The sequence below is a fragment of the Blastomyces gilchristii genome (genome assembly GCF_000003855.2).
Source record: "Blastomyces gilchristii SLH14081 genomic scaffold supercont1.3, whole genome shotgun sequence".
Taxonomy (NCBI): domain Eukaryota; kingdom Fungi; phylum Ascomycota; class Eurotiomycetes; order Onygenales; family Ajellomycetaceae; genus Blastomyces; species Blastomyces gilchristii.
This window is the reverse complement of record NW_003101680.1, coordinates 2321108-2348005: the sequence shown is the minus strand read 5'-3', so window position 1 is coordinate 2348005 and position 26898 is coordinate 2321108. Positions and strand designations below refer to the sequence as shown.

At 39.6% G+C, this 26898-nt stretch overlaps 7 protein-coding genes across 9 annotated transcripts; 3 read left to right on the top strand and 4 right to left on the bottom strand.

Annotated features, from left to right (window-relative positions):
* The first annotated feature begins 3 nt into the window (after window positions 1-3).
* On the top strand, window positions 4-3229 carry BDBG_02228 (golgi apparatus membrane protein TVP23). Its single transcript, XM_002627511.2, has 4 exons — window positions 4-413; window positions 483-528; window positions 610-896; window positions 997-3229. The coding sequence occupies exons 1-4, from the start codon at window positions 329-331 to the stop codon at window positions 1143-1145; spliced, it is 567 nt and encodes a 188-aa protein (XP_002627557.1). The 5' UTR covers window positions 4-328; the 3' UTR covers window positions 1146-3229.
* Window positions 1278-3533, bottom strand: BDBG_02227 (acyl-CoA dehydrogenase). The gene is made up of 5 exons (XM_002627510.2): window positions 3054-3533; window positions 2789-2934; window positions 2543-2700; window positions 2160-2477; window positions 1278-2061 (listed from the first exon to the last, which is right to left on the bottom strand). Exons 1-5 carry the CDS (start codon window positions 3234-3236, stop codon window positions 1559-1561), a joined length of 1308 nt encoding a protein of 435 aa, XP_002627556.1. The 5' UTR covers window positions 3237-3533; the 3' UTR covers window positions 1278-1558.
* A 70-nt stretch (window positions 3534-3603) lies between these two features.
* On the bottom strand, window positions 3604-5328 carry BDBG_02226 (enoyl-CoA hydratase). Its single transcript, XM_002627509.2, has 3 exons — window positions 4663-5328; window positions 4495-4556; window positions 3604-4386 (listed from the first exon to the last, which is right to left on the bottom strand). Exons 1-3 carry the CDS (start codon window positions 4839-4841, stop codon window positions 3785-3787), a joined length of 843 nt encoding a protein of 280 aa, XP_002627555.1. The 5' UTR covers window positions 4842-5328; the 3' UTR covers window positions 3604-3784.
* A 414-nt stretch (window positions 5329-5742) lies between these two features.
* Window positions 5743-8941, top strand: BDBG_02225. Of its 3 annotated transcripts, XM_031720706.1 has the most exons (5): window positions 5751-6043; window positions 6106-7032; window positions 7127-7357; window positions 7416-7503; window positions 7573-8941. In XM_031720706.1, exons 2-5 carry the CDS (start codon window positions 6540-6542, stop codon window positions 8180-8182), a joined length of 1422 nt encoding a protein of 473 aa, XP_031576951.1. In that variant the 5' UTR covers window positions 5751-6043; window positions 6106-6539; the 3' UTR covers window positions 8183-8941. The 3 variants fall into 3 exon arrangements, with proteins under 3 accessions (XP_031576952.1, XP_031576951.1, XP_031576953.1); XM_031720705.1 differs by having other exon boundaries at window positions 7416-8941; XM_031720704.1 differs by having other exon boundaries at window positions 5743-7032; window positions 7416-8941.
* Window positions 8942-9005: 64 nt separating this feature from the next.
* On the bottom strand, window positions 9006-10556 carry BDBG_02224 (serine/threonine protein kinase; the record flags this gene model as incomplete). The annotated part of the gene is made up of 1 exon (XM_002627507.2): window positions 9006-10556. One exon carries the CDS (start codon window positions 10554-10556, stop codon window positions 9006-9008), a length of 1551 nt encoding a protein of 516 aa, XP_002627553.1.
* A 273-nt stretch (window positions 10557-10829) lies between these two features.
* BDBG_02223 (uncharacterized protein) lies at window positions 10830-11027 on the bottom strand (the record flags this gene model as incomplete). The annotated part of the gene is made up of 1 exon (XM_031720703.1): window positions 10830-11027. The coding sequence occupies one exon, from the start codon at window positions 11025-11027 to the stop codon at window positions 10830-10832; it is 198 nt and encodes a 65-aa protein (XP_031576950.1).
* A 15115-nt stretch (window positions 11028-26142) lies between these two features.
* BDBG_16512 (uncharacterized protein) lies at window positions 26143-26367 on the top strand (the record flags this gene model as incomplete). The annotated part of the gene is made up of 1 exon (XM_031724455.1): window positions 26143-26367. The coding sequence occupies one exon, from the start codon at window positions 26143-26145 to the stop codon at window positions 26365-26367; it is 225 nt and encodes a 74-aa protein (XP_031576949.1).
* Between the last annotated feature and the right edge of the window lie 531 nt (window positions 26368-26898).

The window sequence follows — 26898 nt, the reverse complement described above, 5'->3', positions numbered from 1 at the left end:
GTTCAATTAATTAGGCCTCTGGCTAATATGATCCTATATGTAGCACTGAACTCAGGAATGCACAATTTCCAACTTCAGCACTCAGAAACTCAAGGGGAGCATATCACGTATAAAATATTTTTAATCTCATAATGTGTCAATACTCTAGAGGAAGTGTGAGCTAAGCTTGATTCTGCTGTCTCTTACCGCCCGCGGCTATTACACGCGCCCAAGACAGACAACATTGCTTTATTTCCAGTTCCAACAGAGCTCTCAACCACATCAACGAATATTCGATGTAAACCAGTCGCAGTAGTGATACTTCAACGAGATATATATATCTTTGGCCATGGACCAACGTTCGTCTGGGGAGCTCAACTGGCGCCTCAGCGCGCATCCCGTCACCTTGTTGGTCTTCCTAGGCTTCCGCATCGGTTCGTATACATGAATAGCTTTACAGCCTACGAAGCTAGATACTTGCTTACAGTCCATTAATTTAATAGGAAGCCTATTAATGTACCTATTTGGCCTTTTATTCATCAATAACTTGTTCGTCTGCGTTCATGTTCCCCTCAACCCGGGACCCAAATCAGCCATCCCCGTTCCAAGACTAACATAAACACCCATCAGCATTCTTGTCTTCATCCTAACACTCCTCCTTCTCTCCGCCGACTTCTACTACCTGAAAAACATTGCCGGCCGCCGCCTCGTCGGACTCCGCTGGTGGAACGAAGTCAACACCACCGACGGTGATTCTCACTGGGTCTTCGAAAGTTCAGACCCAAACACGCGGACGATCAATGCTACCGATAAACGGTTCTTCTGGCTCAGTCTTTACGCTACTCCGGCGCTATGGATTGGTCTTGCGATCCTTGCCATTATAAGATTGCAGAGTATCATCTGGTTAAGTTTAGTTGGTATGTTTTGTCTTTTCCTTTTATATCTATCTCAAGTTGGTGCCATGTTCAAAAAAGGGGAAAGAGAGCTAAACTTCTGTTTTTTTGTTTGTTCGTGTAGCAATTGCGCTTATCCTTACTATCACGAATACGGTGGCGTTTTCACGGTGTGATCGGTTCAGCCAAGCGTCCAATTTCGCAAGCAGTGCCTTGTCCGGTGGCATTGCGAGTAACTTTGCTTCGGGAATGATTGGGAGAATTTTCAGATAAGACAGCAAGCGGATGGGGGAGCTTCATGCCTTCGGTCAATGATCGGATCTATATGACTTACACACATACCCAACGACGTCTTAAAATATTTCCAAGGCCCCGGCCTACCAAGTCGGGCGTTTTCCACCTTTTTTGAAGTTCTTTTGACTGATACGATAACTGTGACTGTTATGCTCTCTGGGCCAGAGGTAACAGGTCCACAATGGCTTTTCCTATTTGGCGTTCGGTATTTTGAACGGAGCTTTGCATGTCTTATCCTATACTATACTACCATATTTCTACCTTATCATATGTTGTGTATATACTAGCTCGATTTACAGGCGTTTTTCTGTACCATTCCCAAGCGATTTAGACAATGACCGAATTTCCTTGAGCTACAACCACACCATCACCATCCCCCACATCTCCTCCAATCAGATCTTCGCCCCTTCCTTCTTCGCCGTGCGCTGCGCATGATACAAACTTTTTATTTCCTCCCTAACCGCCAAATCGCTCAGAATCTCCTCACTCCCGCCCCCGACCACATAAACCCTAACATCACGACTAATCTGCTCGATTCGTGCCCCCCGCCCGCTCTTATTATACCCCGCGCCGCCCAGGACTTGCTGCGCCTCGCGACACACTTTCTCCAGGCAGCGCGTGGACATCACTTTGAGCAGTGCAGTCATGCCACCGACATTAACCTCCTGGCCGTTCTTGGTGGCCACGTGGATGGTGTACGCCAGTTGCTCCAGGAAGGCCTGGCAGGGCTCGATAAGGCGGCCTAATTTGCTGAATTTTGCGCGGATTATTTGGTTCGTGATTAATGGCTGGCCGAATGTCTCGCGGTTTGTGGCGTAGTTGTAGGCATCCTCGACGCAGACACGCGAGAGGCGGATGCAGGAGATGGCTAGACCGAGACGTTCGGGATTGAAGTCTGGGTAATAATTTAGTTTCGGGTTGGAATGGAAATTGAAAGATGGATAGGACAGGAGGAAAAGTGGTCAAAGAGACGTGTGTAGGAGAGCGACTTACTCGACATGATATACCTGAATCCATCATTTTCAGTCCCGATGAGGTTTTCCACTGGGACTTCCACGTCGTCGAATTCAATGAAGGTCGAGCCACTGGCGTTAACGCCGGAGTTCTCCATTATTCTCCTCGTCACGCCCTTGGCTGCTAACGGGATGATCAGGAGAGAAATGCCCCTGCGCCCCTCTCCGCCTGTCCTGACCGCAGCCGTGCAATAATCGGCCCATATCCCGTTGGTGATCCATTTTTTGGCTCCGTTGACGATGTACTTGTTCCCCCTCCGTATGGCTGTGGTTCTAATGTTAGCGACGTCGGATCCCGCTAGAAATATTTATGTTAGCAAACTCCCATAAACTATGCAGATTATCGATGAATCGTATGCGTACCATCCGGCTCAGTAATGCCCAAGCAGAACCGTATCTCTCCGCGAGAAATTTTGGGCAAATACTCGAGCTTTTGTGCCTCGTTTCCGAAATCCAGAATTGGAGGGCACCCAATATTATTTCCGCCAAAAAGACCCCAAAGTACGCCGGTATAGCCAACTCTAGTTTCACAACATAGCGTTCGTCAGTAATTGTTCGTCAGGCAAAGTTTTGAAATAAGCAATACAAAGCATAATAAATGAGACCAACCTATTCAACTCATCCGCCACCACGAGGTTATGAAATATATCCCACTCCTCCGGCTCAATGCCAGCGGGCAGGGACAGCCCACCCATATACTCCCTCTTGGTAGGCTTGATGATCGTGAACCCCTTTTCTACGTAGAGTTTAAGCGCCTACATAGTAGATATTTTAGATGGTGCCTTCCAGTGAGCCGTGCCAAAGAGTATTTTATAAATGCAGGGGCAAAATCAGGAATCCCAGTATAAGTTTCTATTATTTCATGAAATCTTACCTCTGGCGGAATAAAGCCTTGCTTTTCATACTCGTCTGCATAGGGCCTTAAATGGTTCTCAACGTAGTCGCGGACGAATAGGCGGAGATTCCTGTGAGACTCATTGTAGTATGGGGAGGTGTCGCGAGAGTGCCAGAACGGCTCTACGTAGGGCGCAGTGGATCCGAGGAGGGCGGATGCCATTTGTATTTATTAAAGAATAATACAAAAGGCAAGGAAACTGGTTTGTTGGATAGATAGTTGAGTGTATTGTATGTAGTTAACGGAAATCTTGGATTCTTCTCCTGATACTATATTATATGGCGAGTAACCGTTAGGTATTCTGGGAAAATTGGAAAGCGAGGAACATCTGGTTATTGACGGTCTAGCTAACTACCCAACTTATTTACAGCTACCTAGGTATTGAAAGCCGATGTTTCTTTTTTTGCCGTGGCTGTGGTCCAAGGTCGAATTGCGGAGTCAATCCTAGCTGTGGCCGAGATCCGATGCGGGCGAGCCGAGAGTGTGAATTATTTGCTTTGAGATACGTCAGACAGGTAAAAAATCTACTGGAAATAAATCTCATGTTAAAATATAAATAGAATATTATATGTCCCGGAATACCGAATATCCAGCTGCAAGGAAAAGAATAACCACGCCTCTAAGTGCTGAGCGCATTATTTCTAGTATAATTAAAAATGGTAACTAAATGTATACACGAGACTTTACTTAGTTTTGAAAAAGAACTCTAGTTACAGCTTCGATGGCAGCCATTTCGGGAGCCTCTTCTCTTTAAATGCAAGCATTCCTTCCCGCGCATTTTCTCCAGACATCAGCTTCGCCGCGTAGGTCTCTCCCGTCAAGAATGTTGCGTGTTCCACGCTGCTTGTTTCCCATGCCTGCCGTATACCGGCCCTAGTGACAACGACACTATCAGGGCTCATGCTAGCAATGAGTTTCGCAACATCCACCGCCTCCCTAATCAGGTCATCAATGGGTACAATCTTTTGGACAAGGCCCCATTGCAGACCTTCTTGTGCCGTCAAGGTATGCGCCGTCAAACCGAGCCACATGGCTCTTTGAAGGCCAAACGTTCTGCACAGCCGTGGAAACGCACCAGCCATCGCTGCTGTTCCGCGCAATACATCCGGGAGTCGGAAATCCGCGTTCTCTGACGCGATCACGATGTCGCTGTTGAGGACGATTTCAAAACCTCCACCATGCGCATGCCCGTTGCAAGCCGCTATTATTGGTTTTCTACCCGTTCGTCGAGTGAGTCCGGCAAAACCAGTGGAGGGGTATGCGTTTAACCGTGCAGCGGAATCAAAATCAGATGCTGACAACGATTGCCGCTCTATAATCCTTGTAGACATACGGATAAGTCTAAATTTTGTATCTCTGGGCGGTGCAAGGGATGAGATGAAGGCATGAGGTAAATTGGAAACAGATTTTATGACTATACCTTTCAGATCCATCCCGGCCGAGAAAGCCTTCTTACCCGCCCCGGTGACAATTCCCACGCGCCTATTATAGAGTAGAGCTTTAATAGATAGAATCAAATGGAGCTTCGCAGGCCATACTCAATGCATTTGAATCGCGCGTTGCTCCAGACATATAGCTGCCAACTTACATCTCAGGCTCATTGTCGAACCATGTCCAAACTCGATGCATCTCCCACACTGCGTCGACTGGCAGAGAGTTCATTTGCTTCTCAAGGTTGATAGTAACAAGAAGAACATGAGGGGCAGGAAAGTCCAAGAGGACAAATCTCGCGGCCGGAGGAGGTGTTGTTGTCGCAGGCGCAGACATGGTATCCTGTATGTATGTATCCCTTGAAGTGGGTGAACAGTGACAAAAAGCGGAATATGGCACTTGGCTGTGCTGTCGCTATGTGACCATGTCCTATATTTTCCAGGTCTGGATAAACCCGTCATTCGACGTTTCTTCTTATCAGCATTCGTCCTGGTCGCATGTTGAATACCCTCGCCAGCTCGTTCGGCTTCGGCTTTGGAATGTTGAAGCCGGTTAACAGTAAGCTGTCGTCGTCGATTCGGCTAATTTCGATGCGCTAAACGCGCAACCTCGGCTTGGCCTCGTACATGTAGTTAGTTAGGGTGACCCCGTCCAGGGCTGTATAAGTCTATACAGTGCCAGCTTGTACAGCCCTGGACAGCTCTGGCCAGGGTTATACATACTAACCTGGTCAGATAAGGTCTTCTGTTCAGTAGATTCTATATATAACTCTGTATAACTCATCAAATATATCAAACAATCTATACTATATATACTATATACTAGAACAAGTTGTGATATCTACTGATGTATTCAATGTAGTCATACAGCATTCAGAGATCTGTAAATATTAAAGATCAAGAATTATAATGAATAACTGTGATGATATAATCTGAGAGATAATATAATAGTAACCATATCATAGATAATAGTTAATAAAATTTACTGCTGCAGAAGTAATCAATTTAAAACTCATTAAAATTCATTTTTCATTGATATTTGATATGTAAAAATAGAACTATAGCAGAATTTTCAAACTGTTATATATCTGTTGAAATGACATGATAATTATTATTATAACAAAATCACTTATAAGGAGAATTTCGATTTGCATGTTCGGGGTCTGGCATGTCCGATTTCGGTTTGGCGCCGCCTGTTCGGGGATGGCGCGCGCTTGCTCTTGCTGCTGTGGCCCGTTATCGACGTCACCCATCGCAACTATATAAGATGCTCCCCTTTCCCTCTCTTGTGCACGCACTTTCTACCTCGTTTTCCTTTCCAATTTCAGCCTTCCCTTGTTCCCCCCTCTTCATCGGCGATCGCCGAACCCTGACGCCTGTATCCCTCCTCCTCTTGACAAACGGTGGGCCGGCTCACCGCCACCTGCATCCCTTATCCCCTGCAAGGGCGACGACATATTCAATTTCCTTGCTGGAGGCGAAGCTTAAGCTTGGATGATGAGGTGTTAGCGGGCTGCGCAAGCTGGATGGTATCGGCTGGTATGCCTTGCAACATCGACCCCTGCTGGTTATCCTCACCACAGAACTCACATGTAATTTAGTCATGTTCCTATATCTGCAGTGAAATGGATTGTTGTAGCCAATCTAGGCATCATTTGGGGTTTCTTAATAGATTATGATCATCCTGGCGCTGCCTTCTTCTTGCTCAGGTTGCATTAGGGAGTTACATATGCCGTTCGCAGTGTGAGAGGCTGCTAAGATGGGCTCGCCGTGCTTTTCGAATGTGGTTGGGGAGACGGTTCTTGGTCGGCTTAGCTCATGCCATGCGCTGGTTTGGGTCAGAAAATGGCACCCGCTCCTTTGGCACAGTGAAGCTCAAGCCATCTTGCTCTGCATTGAGCCAGTGAGTGCCGCACTTCTGAACCTGCTATATAGATGGCCTTCTTCCTCCCGCAAAATTGTGAACCTCACCAGCGAGATTGAACAAAACAGCCCGTGAGACCATTTCAGAGCAGGTGAATATCATTTGGCCCCCATGGAGTTCATCAACTATACCCCCTCTCAGCCAGAACGTAAAACCTTTCAAGCCCATCCCGATCACTTTCGCCCTCCATGCTCTACACCCACAACACTCCCTCTCAAACCCCCCAGGCCTCTCCATCCCCTCTCCCTCTTCCCCTTCTGCCTACCTGGCCGTCCTAATGTCGCCAACCCCCCTCCATACTCTACATCTGTATCTCTCCAGACTCAGCCCATGCACCCTGTATCACTGAAACCACATCCCCTACCCAGCCGTCCCCCTTCCAGTGTCCCACCGTGCGCCCCACTTCAAGGCGGCCGCAACGGCCAAGATCTGGCACAGGCTATTGTGCTGAACGATTTCGATAAGGCCTTTATAGAGAATGGAATTGCCGAAGGCCTCGACAGCAAGAGCTTTGTGGACTTGACCACTGACATCACTTCTTGTGGCGACATCATCACTCTAGATTCGCGGCCGCACCCGTACGATGCAAGACATGATCCCATAGGTAGGCTTATTGGTTTCTTCGTTGTCCCTTCTTCTCTTCCAAGGGCGTCGAACGTTCTGGGCTTCTTGCATCTCTAATCCAGATCTCCTTCCAGATTTTCACAAGAGGAATGAGGATCGATGCCAGGAGAAGACGAATGAAGCCTCACCTAGTCTGGAGTTGTTCCTGGGCTCCATTACGGCCCAATCCGCTTCGTTGGCGGAACCACTCACCAGCAACGGTAAATCGAATCCTCTGTCGGCATCAGAGGAGCAACCTCACTTGTTGGAGTTGAATAGGGAGCAAGATGAAACACTCAATCAAGAATCCCCACATGGCAGCCAAGGTGAGTCTGCACCGCATTCCTTTAATTACAGGCCTATGTTCCTCACACATGTTTGTAGAAACAGAAATCAGTACTAAGAGTAGCAGCACTACAGCACAGTGGGGCTCCGCATCCTCAGATGAGAATGCAGATTCTACTTCTGCCATGTTGGTGGCTCACTCTGTGAAACTGGATCAACATAAGGGCAAGACTGACGCTGACACCTACGCCTGCAGCACTGGGCAATGCCAATCTCCCTTCACGGGACGGTGCCGCCGATCCGATGTCGGGTCAAAGGAGTCTATGGAGTCTATGGTCGCGGTTGTGATTCCATCCATCTCCCATTGCCATCGAGAAGACCCGGAAAAAATCAAGGGGAACGAAAGTGCACAGCATGACCCCGGGACCCACCAACGGAACACCCGGTCAAAATCAAAGCGTAAAATTTTGATTGAGGACCGTCATCTTCCCGGTAGCCCCGCACAGCCTACAGATGACAACTGGGGGAAGTGGGACATAACCGGCACGACTGATCCCTCTGATGATTCGGACGGAGATTACACCGCGAGTAGCGACGGCGGCGATTCAGTGAAGCAGCAATCAAAGCGGCGCAAGATTTCCTCACGGTCAGCCGCTACCACATCATGTCGACCACAATCTCGATCTCGGGGTGCGCGAGCCGTTGGGCATCATCAAGAGGTCAAGCGGGCGCCTCGCAGCGGGCGATCAGTGGCTGCCACGGAGCACTCTATAAGCTCCACACGCGTGGATCACGAATGGTGCACACGCTGCGGTCCGGTGGCACCCGCCGGTGGCACCCGCCGGCGGCTCCGAGCATACTTTTAGCCCGCGGCTGTTATCCCCAGAGGACATTTCCGCGCTGGTGTCTGCCTTTGCTCAAAGGCTCCTCGACCTCCGTAGGAATCCTTCAACGGACGCCGAGCGTGCCATGGATGGTGAGGTAGCTGAGGTCGACACCGAAAGTGTGGACAAGGATCCAGGGACCGCGGAGCTGGACAAGAAGAGATCTCGGTGGACCCAGGGTGAAGATGAGCGACTAAAGGATCTGAAGACGCGCGGCTGGCGTTGGTGGGAGATCAAGCAGCAGTTTCCACACCGAAAATTAAGCGCCCTGCAGCAGCGATGGTCCTCAAAACTCCGGGAAAGGGGAGCATCGCCGATGACTGACACATGGAAGTGGAAGAGAAAGTGCAAGCCAATCATCGTGACTACACCATAGTTCCAACGGGGCCTCGATCCCGCCTATGGCGTTAATGTTGGACGCAAAAGGGTGCTAAACATGCTTCATGCTGGCTGCGGGAAGTCAGCGAAGTTTTGGCACTCACAGTATCTCTGCTCAGTGGGGTCTGATCCGGGGCGCCGACAGCTAGATTGTCACTTAGCAACCATCCATAGCATATTATAGAATTAAATTAATACATGATGAGCCTCAGCTGCTTCAACAGTGAAAGAGGAGCTGACTCGTTTTCTTCATCTCTAATGGTAATTTATTAAGCGAGAAGAAACCAGGGTCGAATAACAAACTTTCACCTGAGCATATGATTAGACAGTAGCAATAAAATAAAGCTGACTAGACTCCCATTCTGTCCTGTATCTCAAATCTCTGTCCGGCTTCTCATAAGTCAGGCCTGGCTGCTTTGTAGAAAGCTCAATGTAGGACAAGAAATATCAGCGAGACAGCCACAACTGCAACCACAGGGACGAAACAAAGATGAAATAAATGAGGGCAAAACCGGCTCTTCACCGTCAACATAGATTGCAAAGAGCAGTGTATGGAGTTGCTTCCTGCCATAGTTCTTAAGACTAAACCCGAGAGATCGCGGTCTGAGAGCTCAGAGAGTGCGCTACAGACATCTTCCATCCTCCGATACCCGTCCTGATCCCAACAGTCCCGGATTACATTGCCCATGAATACGCCCACTGTGTTAGGAAGCTCTCCATGTATGCCTTTATCTATTTGTCGTGGAATTGTGTAGTCCCTAGTTTCAGAAACTGCTGCATCCTCACCACAACCCTGCACACTAGAATTGGATAGTTGACAGATGGGAACTTCGAACTTCCTTCCTGTAACAATGTTGTAGATTAGGGAACCGAAACAGGCTATGTCATACTTGACTGATAGACCGTCCTCATTGATTTCGTCAATATTTAGATATTTAGGAACGATGCGAGAGTTTGCAAAGTGGCATAATTTGAGTGTTTGCCTATCTGCAATTAGGAAACTTCGTGCGGCAAAACCACCAATAAGGACATGCTTTGAATGTGCATATGAGACAGCAGCAGCAGCTTCCCGCGCCCAGTTCAGTTGCTGAGTCTGATTTAATTTCTCATGTGATAAATATTTGTCAAGCATCCTCTCCTGTGGAAGCGAGAGATGGGGCCGTATCTCAAACATGTTGACATGGAACCCTAAATGTTCATGTATCCTCTTTTCATGTTCGGGTGGACAATCTAGAGAGACTAACTCTAGTGCAGCCAGTAGACTTGTCGCATTCTGGAATGCACCTTTAGTCCAACACTTTTCAATGATTGAACCAAGCCAAACATTCTTGGTGGAAGGGAGAATCTCCCGCCGCGGCCAGGCTGCGCAGGCAGGCCCCGATGGCTGATCCCTAAACAGATCAAATTCGCAATGCTGCCCGGTTATAACCTCATATATCACAGCACCCAATTGGCCAATGTCCGTGTAAATTGAGTAACCATGGTCGTCGGCGCGCTCCATGTCAGAACCAAGGGGCAGAATAGAGGACTCAGTGAAGTCACAGGATTTAATGGAGAGGTCGGCGTTGAGAACGAAATTTTTTGTAGCAATATCTGCCACTATAACACAACGGTTGTGTATGTGAACAAGTGTATGAGCCATTTGCCGAAACCATGAGAGCTGAAGGGACTGCACCGGGCGTTGTCTCTTCAGATATGTAGCAAGATCTCCATTTTCCATCAACTCCATTTGAATGCAATATCCAGGGAAGCCGAAGCAACGCACAACACCATCACAATCCTGTAGCCGTCGATACACATCTTCTTCATGTTTGATGACAAGACAGTTCGCTTGGGTATCATCGTCGTTATCACCAATATACCTCAATGGCAGCTTGACGGCGATGTCACCTCGTCGAACGACGACTCCTGTTCCGCCGTGGCCAAGAACGGGATCACAGAGAGGAGTTCCATCTAGGTTCAAGAAGGGAGAGGACATTCCAAGGAGAGAAAGATATGTTAACTGTTCAGCGAGACTACACTTCTTAGCACATAAAGCAAGGTACTCACTTTGAAGGAAAAAGACTCAAGAATGATGGGAGGAGTAAGATGTTTTGGTTTGGCCCGATGTCTCATTTCTTTTTTCTCAGCAGAAAACAAAAGCTATTGATTGGCTACATTTGAGGTGATAAACCATGACTAAGACAGCTTCGCCCCTAATCCAACTGGGGCTAATTATGGACACTCCCAACATTTTATTAAGCTCCTACCCTCACTCCATGTGACTGGCCATCACTACTTCCACCAACTGGTCCTTCATCATCCTCCGGTTTACTCTGACTTCGATGGTTGGGACAATTCCGCTTGCGTTTAGTTGAGCTCGCTTGAGAGGTCGGGACTGGATTTTCGCATCGACTTCCTCTTTGCTCCGCAGGTTTGCACCATTGTATATGATCATGGCCAGGTTCATGCGTGCTGCACGGTCCAATTCCGCCTGTGCAATCCGGCCATTTCGCTGGAGTTTTTTGCATCTGCCAACACATTTCTTGCACCTACTGACAGTTAGTGGAATACGACACCTCTCCTGAAGATGGAACCCAATACTGGTACACAAATTGATTTCCGCTAGAATAGTATTTAGAATGATGGAGTCAGGCCAGTATTGCGAGGATGCAGTGGGGAGCGTCAGGTAAAGATATTGAAAGAGACGAATTGGTTGGGTTCATCAATATGAGGAGACTATGCCACCTTATATACGGAGTAGAGAGGCTTGAGCATGGCACCCACTTCGTCTCTAAAGCCTTCGCATTTTAGGCAAACGGCGACAGTTACAAAAATATCTGGCGCCCAGAGAGTGCTTTCGGTCACGACTAACAGTCATTCTTCCGGGCAGAAGCTACTATGTATGGCTAGCTTGTGTGTAGCAGGAAAAAGCCAGCCAGCAAATAAAATTCTAGAGCTGTTGTTGAGCGGCAGATGCGTCATGCATAGCGGAAGGCAACATAACATGCTGTCACAGCAAATGGATGTGATTCGACCATGCTACGCACGGACCTTATTTACTGGTTTTCAAACCCAAATATCCCCACCGCAGTTAGGACTCGGGAGCTTCTATTGGATCACAGAATCTAGGAGTCGCCATTCTCCTAATCATATAAACATGAGCTGAAAGAGGGGCAAGTCTGGTTCAGTCCGGTTTTCAGCGAGATTTTCAGAGGCGTCGTTCAGCAGTTTCTGATCGTTGCTGTTGAAGAGTTTTGAAGCCCGATTCAGAGTCAGATTACACGTCAACTGACCCCTCGCGTAGGTCAGTTGACCGCGCTAGTACTAGTGAGGCTGACTCAAGTCAAAAAATGAGTCAGTGTCACGCTCCCGGCCGCGCCAAGGCCCCGCTGCGGTTCGTTCCACACGGCCCATCGCTTCCATGCGGATGATTCCATTCCGTCCGAACCGGTTTCCAACCACCCTATGACATCATTCGGATATATCATAGGAAGATCCGATTGATGGATATGAGAACCCTGCTTCTATACAAGGTTAGCAGATTACTCTTCCTTGGCAGTGAGGCGCCGCTGAGGTATCACTCTGACTATTCTCACTCATGGAATGAGAGGAGAGTATTCACTCATTATCTATATAGAATAGCTAGATGCTGACTTCTCATTAAAGAAGTCAGTGATTTGTTTTTCTTCTACTGAAATATATACAAGAGTTACTGTATGTCTTATACAATCTTCTTAGTATACTAAGTATCATATCTGTGATATTCTTGCAATAACTCTGTAGTCTATATGTGATTCAAAGGTTGCTTTAGCCAGCGTACGATTACAGGCGTACGCCGGCTTCTTATTTGCAGAGCGAAGCAAAGCAAATATATGATGAAAACCCTGGTCATTAAAAGTGAAGAATTTCCTTTTTGAGGTTCTTGGCGCGAATACAGCTCACTGATTAATGTAGAATTAAGCAAAGCACAATTCTGTGACATTGCACTATGACTTCTTCTACACACTCACAACGCGTTTATCTTTCATCTCATTAATCATATCATCTACTTCATACAGATTCTTGAATAATAGATCACACATCTCATCAACTATCTACTTTATATAGATTCTTGAATAGATAACACATCTGATCAACTATCTCTCATAGATTCTCAAGAATGAATAATGTGTCAAAAGTCTGTGTTCACTGCTTGCAAAATCAGTCTCTTGATTAATTCATTTCTTTACAGTGTTCTACTACTTCTACAGCTGTCTGTCTTCAATGCCACACTCAGAGAACTCAGGTATTGTAATCTTCTCTCATTTCATCTTTTCTATCACTGATTATCTCTTTACACTGTGTAGAACTGTAAACAGATATGTACAGTGAAATCAGATTCTTCTACAGTCACAGATTCTGTGATAAATGAGCCTGAACTCTCTCTATCATCTCAGATATATTAACACTTCATACAATCAACAGCAGTCTCTCAAGCCTGTGAACAGTTTATTGAAACAGATATATTATCTGAGATTAAGTTTTATCACTGTGAGATTCATAGTTCTGATACATTTTCATTGACAGTAATCTGTAAAAAGAAAACTACTATTCAAAGAGCTCACTGTGTTATTAAATATTATAGAAAACATTTCTCATCAACTTTATTTTTAACTTAATTGAGAAAACAGCTGCAGTTATTATCTTTGATAATTAATTCATCTTCTGATTCTGTAAATCTCTCTTCAGTCTTTTATTAATTATCTATATTATCATTTAACTCATTTTCAAGTTAATCTTATTTTACTTTTACAGGTATGCTTTCACTGCAGATATCTTTTATATCATTTTTCTTACTCTTAACTTCTCAAAGCTCTGTTTCTCAGAGCTCTGCAGATTCATTTATTAATTAACTTAATAGAAGAGTTAGCAGTCTCTTGATATTTTAACACTCTATATAACTTAAAAGCTTAATTGATATATTAAATATAGAAGTTCTTATAATTCTTCAGAAATATAATCAGTTATAAGCTGTAATTGTCTCAGACTCTCTGATGAACTCTCAGAGTTCTACTTATCTTACAGATTCAGCTGTTAATTCTGATGATTGACAGTATATGCAGAAATTTCATTACATACTTAAAGATTTACAGATAAAGATCTGTAGTTATTGTGGTTCGGAAGAACGTACGACCGTCGGATAATAACGCGGCCGCTTCCGAACTACTAGCGTACGAATGTAAAGGGGGCCATAGCGGCCACTAATTAATTTAGCGTATGAGATTCAATATATAAGAAGCCGGTGTACATCTGTAATCATACACTGGCTTAAGCAACCTTTGAATCACATCTGATAGCATGTCTAAAAATCAGTGAGAAGTGCAGGCTTCTTCAGAGCATGATAATTTCATCTACAAAGTGATTCATAGTTATCATGCCAGTGTGGTTCTAGAAACATCTCAAAAGATAGTGTATAAAGAGTGATAAGCAAAAGAGCATCTGATTGATGCTGCTTCACTTGTTAGAGGAAAACTTCACACTCAGGTGAATGTCATGTATGAGATATAAACAGATGAGGTGTGAGAAAAGAAATGAAAGTGATGAACCAGATTCAAAGAAGTCTGCTCCCTACTCAAAAGAAGAATAAAAAGGAAAAGTAGTCATCACTGAAGTTGTACAATAATAACAGAAATCATATAATGATATAGTGATATAATGATATAGTGATAGAATAATATACTGATATAATGACACAGTGATATAACAATAGACATTGTATAATTAATAAGAAATCACTGAAATGAATATCTTCTCTAGTTAATATGAACAACACTCTTCTCTGCTACCTGAACTGAAAGATATACAGAACCTCTCAGAGGGTTTACTTGAAGCAGTAAGAAAAGCAGCTGAAATCACTGAACTGAAATTGAAGCTCTGTACATGTACAAGGATTCTAAATGAGATCAAGGCCTTGTGTATACAGTGGCAGACTGAGACAGAAGTCAAACAACAATTAACATTCACTGTGAATCAAGTATTCACTATGAAGAGCTTCACTGACACAATCATTATCATTAATAAGAATAGAGAAAATCAGATCTTAGATCTGCAGTAGAAGATTGAATAGTTATACAGATAGATAACTACACTGAATCTGAAGATCTTATCATAATTATTCACAATCTCTTCAGAAGTATATACATTATCAGAGATCACTGTGCAGAATAAGAATCTGAGTATGAAATATATCAAGTCAGAAGATCTGTCAGAGTCACTAAGCTTTAATAATAACTGAAAAAATAATACTATAATCAGCTGACTAAGTCAGATACAATCATATTATCAGATTAAATATAAACTCACAGACAGATAGTTAACAGAATTTCAACAAGTCTTAAGATCTGCTATATTTCTACATAGAAAAGTGAAGTTATTATAAATAACTGATGAAAAGATGAATCTCACAGACTTAGAGTGATATTCATTCTTATAAATATGAAATAAGTTTTTCAAATAAATCTTACATAACTTTAAGAAAGTGAATATATAAGATAAGCATTATAAACACTTCACTGAGTGTAGACAAGTGAGTGATTTTATATTATACTTCACACACTTCAGCTTATACTATCTCATATTAAATGAAGAGCTTTTAACATCATTCTATTTACAGATCTTCATTCATAATCTTACATCTGAGTTGAAAGTGAAATGAAAATGCTTAATCTCACAGTCAGACACAGTGAAGAAAGTATACAATATTCTCATTGTACAGAAATAAGTAAGTCAATTATAATAGAAAATACTGCAATCAAGTATATCTCAGTAGAGAACAGATAATCAGACTTCTACAACACAAGTTATATATCTGAATATAATGAATTTAGATCTGAATGTCATCACTAAAGTGCTAAATTCTCTGAAAAAGAGATTCTCTGAGTGAAAATCTTGATATTATAAGTATCAAGCTTGCTTTAACTGCAGATGTTAAAATCATGATATAAAGAATTGCACTCAGTGTGTACAGTCAAGAGAAGCAAGAGAGTTAAAAAACTAGCAGAATCAGTGAGCTCAGAGACACTCACTGATATTCTATGAAAAGTCTTCAAAGTGAAAGAGATATCTGTGTTAGATGACTCTCTGAATTCTGTAAATATAAAGAAGAAGCAGGCTTCTGAATAAGATATAAGTGAGAATGAAGTGAACACTCATCTCAATGTCTTAAGACCTGAAATGTTAATGTATAAAAGACACTTAAATAAGAATTGAGAGATGACTATAAAAGTGTTAGCAGATACAGAAGCTTTTATATAATATATTAATAATTATATAATCTGAAGATTGAAAGAGGTTCACTGAGTGAAGAATTCTCAATACATAAGATTATCTGATAATTAATATTTAATATTATCTGCAAAAGTAAGAGTTTTCTTGCACTTCAGAGAATAATCTTATTATATTTAAGCATAAGAGCTGTAGAATATGAAATATGACCTTATTCTCAGACTCAATTGATTTTAAAAGTTCAATCTGCAGATTCAATGATATACATGTCATATGTAATTGACTGATAGAAAGAAAATGATTCATACAATTCTATTAACTGATATAAGAAGGACATTTCACATCTCTGATATAGAAGAATTAAATCTACTTATACATTAATAAGTAAAGAGAATAATTTACAAGACCTCATCTGAAAGCATTCTATATGTTATACAGAACTCAGAAGTGAAGAAAACCAAGATAAAGAATATACAGAAGAACAAGCATATGAAGAAGATTCTGAAGAAGTATGAAAAGGTCTTCTAAACAGATCTTTCACCAGAATTGTCACTGAAATGAGGATTTGTACATGAGATTAACACAGAGGATGCAAAATCAGTCAATCAGAATGTATACTCTCTGTCACAAATGCATCTCAAAGAATAGAAGTGTCAGATCACTGATCTTCTAGAATATAATCTTATACAATTCTCATCAAGTGTGTGAGACTTTTCAGTTCTATTTGTGAAAAAGACAGATGAGAAGTGATGAATATGTATCAATTATCAAGCACTTAATAAGCTTACAATCAAGAATGAATATTCACTGTCATGAATTCAATAACAGTTGAATACAGTTGAAAACACCTGATATCTATTGAAGATTAATCTTCTCTCAGAATACTGATAGATCTGTATAGATGAACTGTCAGTTCTGCAAACCATGTTTAATATATAATGAGAGAAGTTTGAATTTCTGATAATATCATTCAGTCTGACAAATGCACTCATCATCTTTCAAATGATAATGAATATGATTCTTCATAAACAGAATAAAATCTCATGTCTTGTATATCTCAATGACATTCTAGTCTTTTCAAACTTATATGATAAATATCTGAAGTATCTTGATAAAGTGCTTATAACTCTGACAGAGTATAAGCTCTATATCAAATCAATCAAGTGTGTGTTTGAAATAGAAGAGTTGGAGTTTGTAGAATATATAGTGAGTGATGACTGTATATATCTCATCTCAGAGAAATTGAATGTTATAGTGAATTGATCACAGCTGAGAAATATACATCACATACAACAGTTTCTTGAGTTAATCTCATACTACTGTAGATTTATCAAGGATTTCATATGAATATCTGCATCACTCTCAGATCTCTTAAGAGAAATAAATGCAAATCTGTGAAAGAAGAAGTTTTATTCAATCATCTGAAATGTGATATGCAAAGAGGCTTTTCTCACACTGAGAAAACATATAATAACATTCTCAGTGCTTATTCAATCAGATTGTGATAAATCTTTCTACATTGAGATGAACATATCTGAATGAGCTATTAAAGACACTCTTCTATAGATGAGTAAGAACAGCAAGCTGCACTCAGTGATATATAATAATAGAAAACTATCAGATGCTGAGCTCAATTATTCAGTGTATGAAAAGAAATTACTAGTGATTAAGCACACACTGACATTATAAGATAGATATATTAACAACAGATATATGATAACAGTGATCACAGATTACAAAAGTCTCATCTATCTACAATTAATGATAAAATCTTTCAAATACTTAGCATGTTGAATCTCAGAGTTTCAAGCATACAATCTTCATATCAAATATCAAAAGAAATTGAACATAGTGATATCTGATACAATCAGTCACAGACCTGATTTCATGAATGAGAGTTCTGTGAACCAGGCACAAGAAATATTCATGTTAAATGCACTGAGAGAATGCAAGAAATCAGAATGAGTGAATGTTATAATCTCTCACTTGAAGAATGATAAGATGTCAGATGATAAGTATCTTACAAGAGTAGTAGAAGAGATGCTTCTGAACTTCAAGCTGAGGAAATTGAGAAATGAAAATGACATTGTGCTTTACTGTAATCTAGAATATGTAGAAGCTCTCTATCTAGAATCTTTATTTAGATATGACTTAATAACTTGCATGTACAAGAAATTCAGTCACTTAGAAAGCTCTGAACTCATGAGCATACTCAAATCAAGAGTATACTGGTCAAGCATGACTGAGAACATTCAGACATACACTCACAAGTGCCTGAATTATCAGGTTGTGAAAGAATCTAAGAAAGGATTAGAATACAAGAAAGTATAACATCAGATGAAGTGTATAATACAACTGTTTAAATAATGAGAGATGAATCTCATAGACATATTGCTGCAAACACCAAATGAAAATCAATGAATAATCACTGCTATTGATTACACTACTGACTGGCCAGTCATGAAAGCAGTTTCAGAGATGATAGAGAAGATGATAACAAAGTTTCTATATAATGAGATCTATGTCAACTATGAAATACTGTGTGAGATTCTAACTGATAATGATATGAACCTTGTAGAAGAAGCAGTGAGGCATTTCATAAGTTAGTTACAGACAAGATATTATAGAATAACATTATATCATTCAGAGATGAATAAGAAGGTGAAACACTTGAATGAAATCTTGAGCAACATGCTGATGAAATATCTAGTGAGCAAGTCTATGAGACTATGAGATGAGTATCTCAGGCAGGTGCTACTGATCATACAGATTTGACAGCATGCAGTCTCCAAGCATTTATCATTCTACCTGTTGTATGAATTGCATCCGCGCATCTCAGAGAATGCTTCAGAAAAGATGAGAGAGGAAACAGCAGTTACAGATGCAGCAGTAGCAGTTGCAGATGCAACAGTTGCAGATGCAACAGTTGCAGACACAGAATCAAGATTAAAAGAGATCAGTCATACACATGCAAAAGCTAACAAGTTACTTCTGAACTGAGCAATTCAATCAAAAAGAATACAAGACTCACTTATTAAGAAATCAAGTCTCAAGATAAGAATGTGAGTTCTTGTATGCAATGAGAGTTCTGAGAAGTTTCAATCTAGATGATTTGAGTCATATAAAATACTCAAATCACATTCTCTGAGAATATATACATTGAAAGAATCAGAGAGACAGATCTTATACAACTTAATCAATGATTCATGACTTATAAAAGCAAAGATGCAAGATCTGAGTAAATTATGATTATCTACAGCACTATCATCAGTGTTGAAAAAGAAGAGACTTACAATTGAAAAGCCTCATGAAGTAAGAGAAATCATAGATACTTATGAATCAGATGATCTTACTTATTCTGATCTTTTCATGATTATAAGAAAAGAATGAGAAGAAATGAAGAAATCAGGTGAATGTCACACTTCAATAAGTGATGAAACTGTAGCTGATCATATAATAACACACTGTAGATAGTGAATACAACACAGTAAAGAGCAGTCTCAAAGCAGCAGACTTGCACATGAATCAGGTTGCAGAAGAAAAAGGAATTCAGAGTTAAATTCAACTGTTTACATCAGTTCAATCACAGAGATTACAGAGAATGAACTATCTGAAACATATGTAAACACATGAAATCAAGTCATCTCAACCTCTGAGAACACTCAGAGATCAGATGAGATTAGTTTTAATAAGCTGTTTACTGTAGTGATCTGAGCAGGTGAAGAGAGACAGTATAATGCATGAGACAGAATTACAAAAAGATGAAAGCAGCTGAACCTAGTCACTGAATGCTGTATTATATAGAGATCATGTAAGAATAGTGACTAGCAGATAAAGAAAAAGTGTAAGAAAAGAAATGATGAATTGATCATTAACTGTAAGAATCAGCTGTAAAAGACAAATGTTATTATACACATCTTATTCATTTTCATACATCACACATTAATCTATTTCCAATACTACATCATCTGAAAAACATCAAAAACAAAGGAAATCTCAAAACTTGAGATCTGTAAGGAATTTAAGAGCTGCAAGCTGCTCTTATAATAACACTGTGCATACCTCTGATTCCTCTATCACTCTGTGTATGACATTAATGTCATTTATCACAAGATTGACTGAAATGCCAATATAAGAATGCATACACGTATGTGTAGAGAAATTGAAGAAGAGTGCAGAACCTGCAGAATCAGAAGCCAGAACAGAGAGAGTAGAGACAGAAGAAACAGAAGAAGAAGAAGATACAGAACTGAATAAATAACAGCAGAAGTCACTCAGTACTGAATACTTATAATCTGATGTGCATACAACCTTCTCTGCAGAGAAGAGAGAGAAAGTGATGAGAGAAGCTTGAAAACTGAGAGAGATAGTCTCAGCAGCATTATCATCTTCAATTAGAATAGTCTCTGACACCAGAGCAACTAAGAATCATTATTAGTATACAAAAATTGCAAAAGCAGAGATAATAATTACCAAACAAACACCTGCTAATCTTAGAATTGTATATACAATTACAACATGCATGAGGCTTCTCAGAAAGAGAGAGAGAGACACAGAAAAATGCAGAAAGCAGAACACAGCATGTGAACAGCTCATTCTCATGATGACATCTCAGACAAGACATACAAGCCTCACATCTGTGAGTGTAAAAGAGTATGACATCTGTATTTCTGTTTCTGAAAACATAGATATCTTTTGCCTGCATCACAAAGTTGAATAACAGACATCAGAGAATAGGCTGATACAGATCTATTATTCTGAAGAAATTCATCAAAGCAGATGTTTCTGCAATGTTGAACTTTACAGTTATAAAAAGTTTCTTAATATCTGTGAACATCATGACTTCATACATAGAAAAACTCATAATGATTTCTTCTAAGAACAGAAAAATCAGCATCAGAAAGAAAAGATGAAAAAGAAAAAGACTTATAATCTTGACACTACTGAAAGAGAGAATAATTCTCTGAAATAAATAAACAATTGCTTCATCACAAATATTTAAAATAAACATAATAATCAGTGTCTGTGACTGAGCTTCAGATAGTTATGTCATACACTGTCTTCATACAATAGATTGTTCTAGAGATCAGCAAGAAGAACAGAAGTGTATATGCTGAGAAACATGATTCACTGAGTCTACACAACATCTTCTTGAAACAGGGAGAGCTAGTAATGAAGGCAGAGACAGCAAAACCAGGAGTAGCAGGAGTAGGGGTTGCGGGAACAGGGATAGCAGGAGCGGGAGAACCAGACACAGAAGCAGGTGTAGAAGATTGAGAGAGAGCAGTAGAGAAAGAAACAGAGAGAGTAGAAGGAAACACAGAAGACTCAGCCACACATGATATGAGCAATTTCTTCATTATCATGTTCTTCAAGTTCTTGATCAATGATTCAATATTGAGTTCACTATCATCAGTGAATATGAATCTGTCAACATATGAAGATTCTATATGAATAAAAACAACATATCAGCATCTGTGTTTATACAAAATCATGTCAGAAAACACAATCAGAAACCTGCTGAGAAGAGAAACAGTCAAGAATGTATAAGAAGATGAAGAAGATGTGTTATTCATAATAGTATATTCTGGTGATTATTAAAAGATAACAAGTTCTGATCACATTTCACAACATGTTACACTTACTGCTAATGAACTGCCTGATATGAGCACTACAATGACACTTGTTGTAAGAACAGAGAGTCATTGCCAGAAATGCATATGATGTGATAGATGAATAGATAGAAAGAGTTGAACAGAAGAAGAGATAGAAATCTTGAATAATAATGGCATTTAATGATGATGAAATGAAGAAGATGATTGAAGAATGGGAAAAGTTAGTGAATGAGTGATGTAATATAGTGGAAGTTTCTTTGTGAGAGTGTACACAGAACACTAGCTGAATCAGAAATAGGTCACACAATTGTGAAACACTAGTGATGAGCTAATTCACATGAAACTAGGGTATACAACATGGTCACATGAGTGTGACTGAATCTAATGAGAGAGGATGTGATTCAGAAGAACATACAATCATCAGATAATAACACAGCCGCTTTCAAACTACTAGTGTACAAATGTAAAGAGAGTCATAGCAGCCACTAATTAATTTAGCGTACGAGATTCAATATATAAGAAGCCGGCGTACGCCTGTAATCGTACGCTGACTTAAGCAACCTTTGAATCACATTATTATTAAATTCACTGATTCAGAATGAATCTTCAAGATAATATTTATACTTATTATTATACTGTTAATTCAAGATAGCTGTCTGATAAGCTGTTTTTATTCTCTTAAGAGAATAATCTTGATCTCAGTGATCTTGATTCAGATCTTTCTATTCTCAGTCAGATTAAAGAGATGTTAATTTCATATATACATGTCTTCATTGAGATCTGTCAAGTCAGAGAACATCAGTATAAGTATAAAAATTATATTATTAGCTTTCTTAGAGATACTGACTGTGTTTATAACACTCTCTCACTTCTTTCTAAGAATCTTGATATTATTATATTAAAGTCTTCAAATTCAAATGCAGATCTCTGCTTATAATATCAGTTTCACTGAGATTTCATAGTTTGTAAAGAAGCTGTTACTCAATAACTAATCTATCTCTGTAAAAATCATCTTAGTTATCAGAACATTGTGATTGATGAAGAGACTTGAAATCAGTTATCTGAAAATGAAGATATCTCTGATCAGATTTCTTTTCATAAGCTTGATAAGCAAGAATTAACAGTTATTGAGAATGAGAATTATTTAAATCTTAATAACTTGAATATCTCATCTGAATACTCTGATGTTTCAGATCTTTTAATCTCATAATCTGAAGTTAAGTAACTTCATTATAAACTTGAAATATCACAGTAAGAACAGATTGATCATCTCACTCTATCTTCAGTCTATAATATATCACTTAGTGAGTTTAACAACACTCACTCACTCTTTTCTTAAGTCTTTTCAACACTTTTTTCATGAGATAAAGCTGAATTCATTCTCTCTAGATAAAGAATAATTAGTCTTACAGATTACATGCAGTTTCTTCTTAAATATTATAATGATCACTTTGCTTACTATAGCTATTTTTAATATATTCTTTTCAATTCTCTATTCTGCAGACAGATTAATAATCAGAGCTGCTTTTTCTATAATTAAACTGATTCTCTTATTAAGAATCTCACTCTAGAGAAGCTGTAGACTGCTTTTACTGCTAACACTTTATAATCTGTCATGATTTTGAATTCATTTACACAGTTTGCAGAGAGTCTTTGTAAAATCTGTTCTTTTTAAGATATAAAATGTTATCAGCTATAAGTCTATGTTTGAAATATCAGATCTTCACATCTATTTCTTACTCTCTCAGTCACAGCTTATCACTGAGATGATCTGATACATCACTTCTCTGACTATGCTATTTGAAAGTGTAGCACTGATCTTGAGAGATTGAAGTTTATAAGAGATAGTATTCATGACTATCTCACTATAGTTGTACATTACTTTCATCTATGACTTGCAATCTTTAAGAAAAAGATTCTAGATCTGAAATTCAAAATCCTAGATCACTGAACTCATTATAAGTGATAAGACTGTGAATCAGTGTACTCATATAGTGTATTTTGATGTAAGAATGTGTCAAATCCTGAACTTGACATGAATGAAGACTCTCATCAAGCCTTTGCTAACTACTAAGACCTCATTATTACAGCTGAGAATTCTGAGCCTAATTACACTCAGTCTGAAGATGTATAATCACTTCTTTTCCTCAGTCATTCTGATCAGATGAATGTCATTGAACATTTATCTGCAGTTCTCAATCATATTCAATATCATCACTGTAGTGAAAAGTACTGCATTTGTAAATATCAGGTCACTGATAATCTATGTTACTGATTTCACTTCTTATATGAATACTGAACTGACTGTGCTATTCTTAAATCTTTGAGTAGTAGATATTATCAGCTGCATTCTCATTGTAATGACTCAATTCTCAATAACTATAACAGATTGATTACAGTTAGCTGACTAGTAAATACTGACATTACTTCCTGCACTGACAGCTGTGCTGTTCTTGATTATCTGTCTAAGTACATTATCAAGGCTGAAACAGACATAGAATTCTATCATCAGATTGTTCAATAAGTGATTTCAAGAGTCAGTTCAAGTCACTCACTACTCTCTACAGTTGTTAAACTTATGAATTAGCTTATTAGTGAGTACAATTGATCTGTTCAGAAGATTTATCATCTTCTTTTAAATCTTTCTTTACAAATGAGTTCTCATGAGTTAATTGCAGTTGATTATCAGCTCAAATCTCAACATTGTTATAGCTATATTCTTGAATCTGATGAATTACAATGTGATTCATTCTTTTTGAAAAAATATAAGCAGTGATTAACTGAATTTGAAGATCTTTCATTTCTTGAATTTCTTCAAATCTTTTCTCACAGTCATTAAATTAAGAGATGTCTCTATGTAAAACTCTGAGTGTTAATCTACTTTTCTGTTTATTAATTTAAAACTGATTCAGAGAACTATGTTTATATCAAACTTCTTCTTCATCACTCTTTTTATCAAATTGAAGATCTCAAGATTGTTGATCTTCTCATTTCTTGATCCTCTTTTACAGAGGTCTTTAATTATTACTGTCTTTCTCATAATTACTCAGTTGATGTCTATGATGAAGACATGCTGAAACTAGAACCTGAGTTTGAAGATGATCAGAATGATGAAGAGAAGCTTAATCTTTCTTAAGCATTACTTATCTATCAAAACTCACAGTGTGATAATAATGACCTCATTGACACCTGAAACTGTGAACAGCTTGATCATCAGTTCTTAGATTTCAACTATAATTGAAGCTCTCATGTTAACACTTATATCAATCTTGACACAGAATTTTAAAACAATATGAAGACTGACTTCTCTGCAGACACTACTCTTTATAAATATAACTCACTTAAGACTCTAGACTCTGATCAACATCTTCTTCATGACACTATTCTCTATCATTATACTGAGATTCTTAACAGTGAATCTCTGAATCCTTTGCTAATTAATCTAGATGATGAAGATGACACTGATAAAACTTATCTGATGTGACGGGCTGCGCCCGATCAATCATATAGACTATTTCATTACACTCCATAGATTCTTTCATTCCCGATCGCCGATTCGCGGCCGCTACAAACACGCGTAGCATATGCTCTGATTCTCAGCCATTTCTGATCACTGATCCTCAGCTGCTACAAACGCGTGTATATTCTTCCACTCTGAAGCTTCATCACATACATCATCACATACATGTATAAATATTCATCTCAATCACTGATTCTCACACTTTCTCTTTCTTTCCTTCTCTAATGTTTTTATCTTTGTTATATAAGATCTATAATATTATACTGATCTATTCAGTGCAGGCTTCTTACACTATAAAAACATTCATCATCTTCTTATTAGAAATGATTATTCATTGAGAGATATCCGAACGCGTAATGACGCGTAAGAAATAGAGAAACAGTCAAACAGTTAAGTGAACACTGAGTTCTCAGATAGTTCTCAGATAGAAGCTTGCTCATCAGTCGCCCTGGCCCCACAACAAGATCTTACAAAGAGAATAAAATCTTATAAGAGAATATCAGTGAAAGACCTGAGAGTTCTGACACTCAGATGTATAAAAATATGATTACACTTCTTCAGATCTCACAGATATCATACATCCGACAATCAATATAACCATGTCTAATGATAATATGGAACTCTTGAACATGAATATAGACACAGTGTCACAGTGACTCTGAGCAATGTTGAAACTACAACAACAATAAATAGCTGATATGCATGCAACTCAACAACACCAATATGAAGAGATTCAATGATTATCACAACAAGAAACTTACACAATCTCAACATCTACAGAATTGAATACAAAAGTGTCAAAAGAACACTTAGATGCCTCTGCATATTTCAATGCTTCTGACCTCACTCTCTACTCATCATGAAGGATGGAAATGCTTATGAAACTGAGTGTAGATGAAGATTTCATCAGTTCATTAATCAATCAAGGTTGATATATCAATGAATGATTGAAGAATTGCATAAAACAGAAGTTTCATTCATGAATGAAAGCATGCAAACCAGTGTTGTGAATATCTGACAATATTATGAAACATCTTAATGTTCTGTTCTGAGACACTGCCATGCAACAGAAAGCATTAGATTGATTACAGAGCATCTGACAGAGAAACACTTCTCTTACAACATTCATCTCTGACTTCAACACCAAGATTCTAGAAGTAGGTGATCAGTCTTGAAAGGATCAAATGAAGATTAGCATGCTCAAGAAGACATTGACTTTCAAACTCTTACAGGCTCTTGTAAGCACAGATGAAGACTCAACTTATGAAGGCTTCTGCACACAGCTTCAGACAATGAATGACCATCTTATCAAGCTCAAGAATATACAGAACAGTGGCAGAAGATGTTACACCTCAGTGACTCATACACCTACACTGAGGAATAACAATAATGCAGATGCCATGGATTGAGTAGACTTGAATGTCTACACATAAGCAAGAGTCTTCACTGTCTGAACAGGCTTCTGAGTCCCTGGGATCACTTCTGAAGAAGTCACTGATCAATGTCAATGTAGAGTGTGCATCAACTGTAACTGATCAGAACACATTGCTTTCAACTGCTGATCAACCTTTGTGCCTCCTCATTCAAAGAATGGATCAGCACCTGTCCGCGCCAACCACATTGCATTAGAGGAAGATTCAGAGAATAACTATGAGAACACCTCAGTGAAACAGGGAAAAGATTAGCTCCTGTTCAAATTTGCAAACAGGAGCTTGAAGAGGTTGAATGACAATGATTTGAAGAGAAGATGACAATGAATGTGATTCTTGTATCCACTGTGGTTAATAACATGTATAATATGAAGGCCATGATAGACAGTGGTCTATGCCACTATGCAATGATAAAATCTTCAGTCATAAGATGTCATAACCTTCAGTGTATCCCTCTATCAAAACCCCGACTCCTCGCAGGATTTGATGATTCAAAAGACATTTGTACCT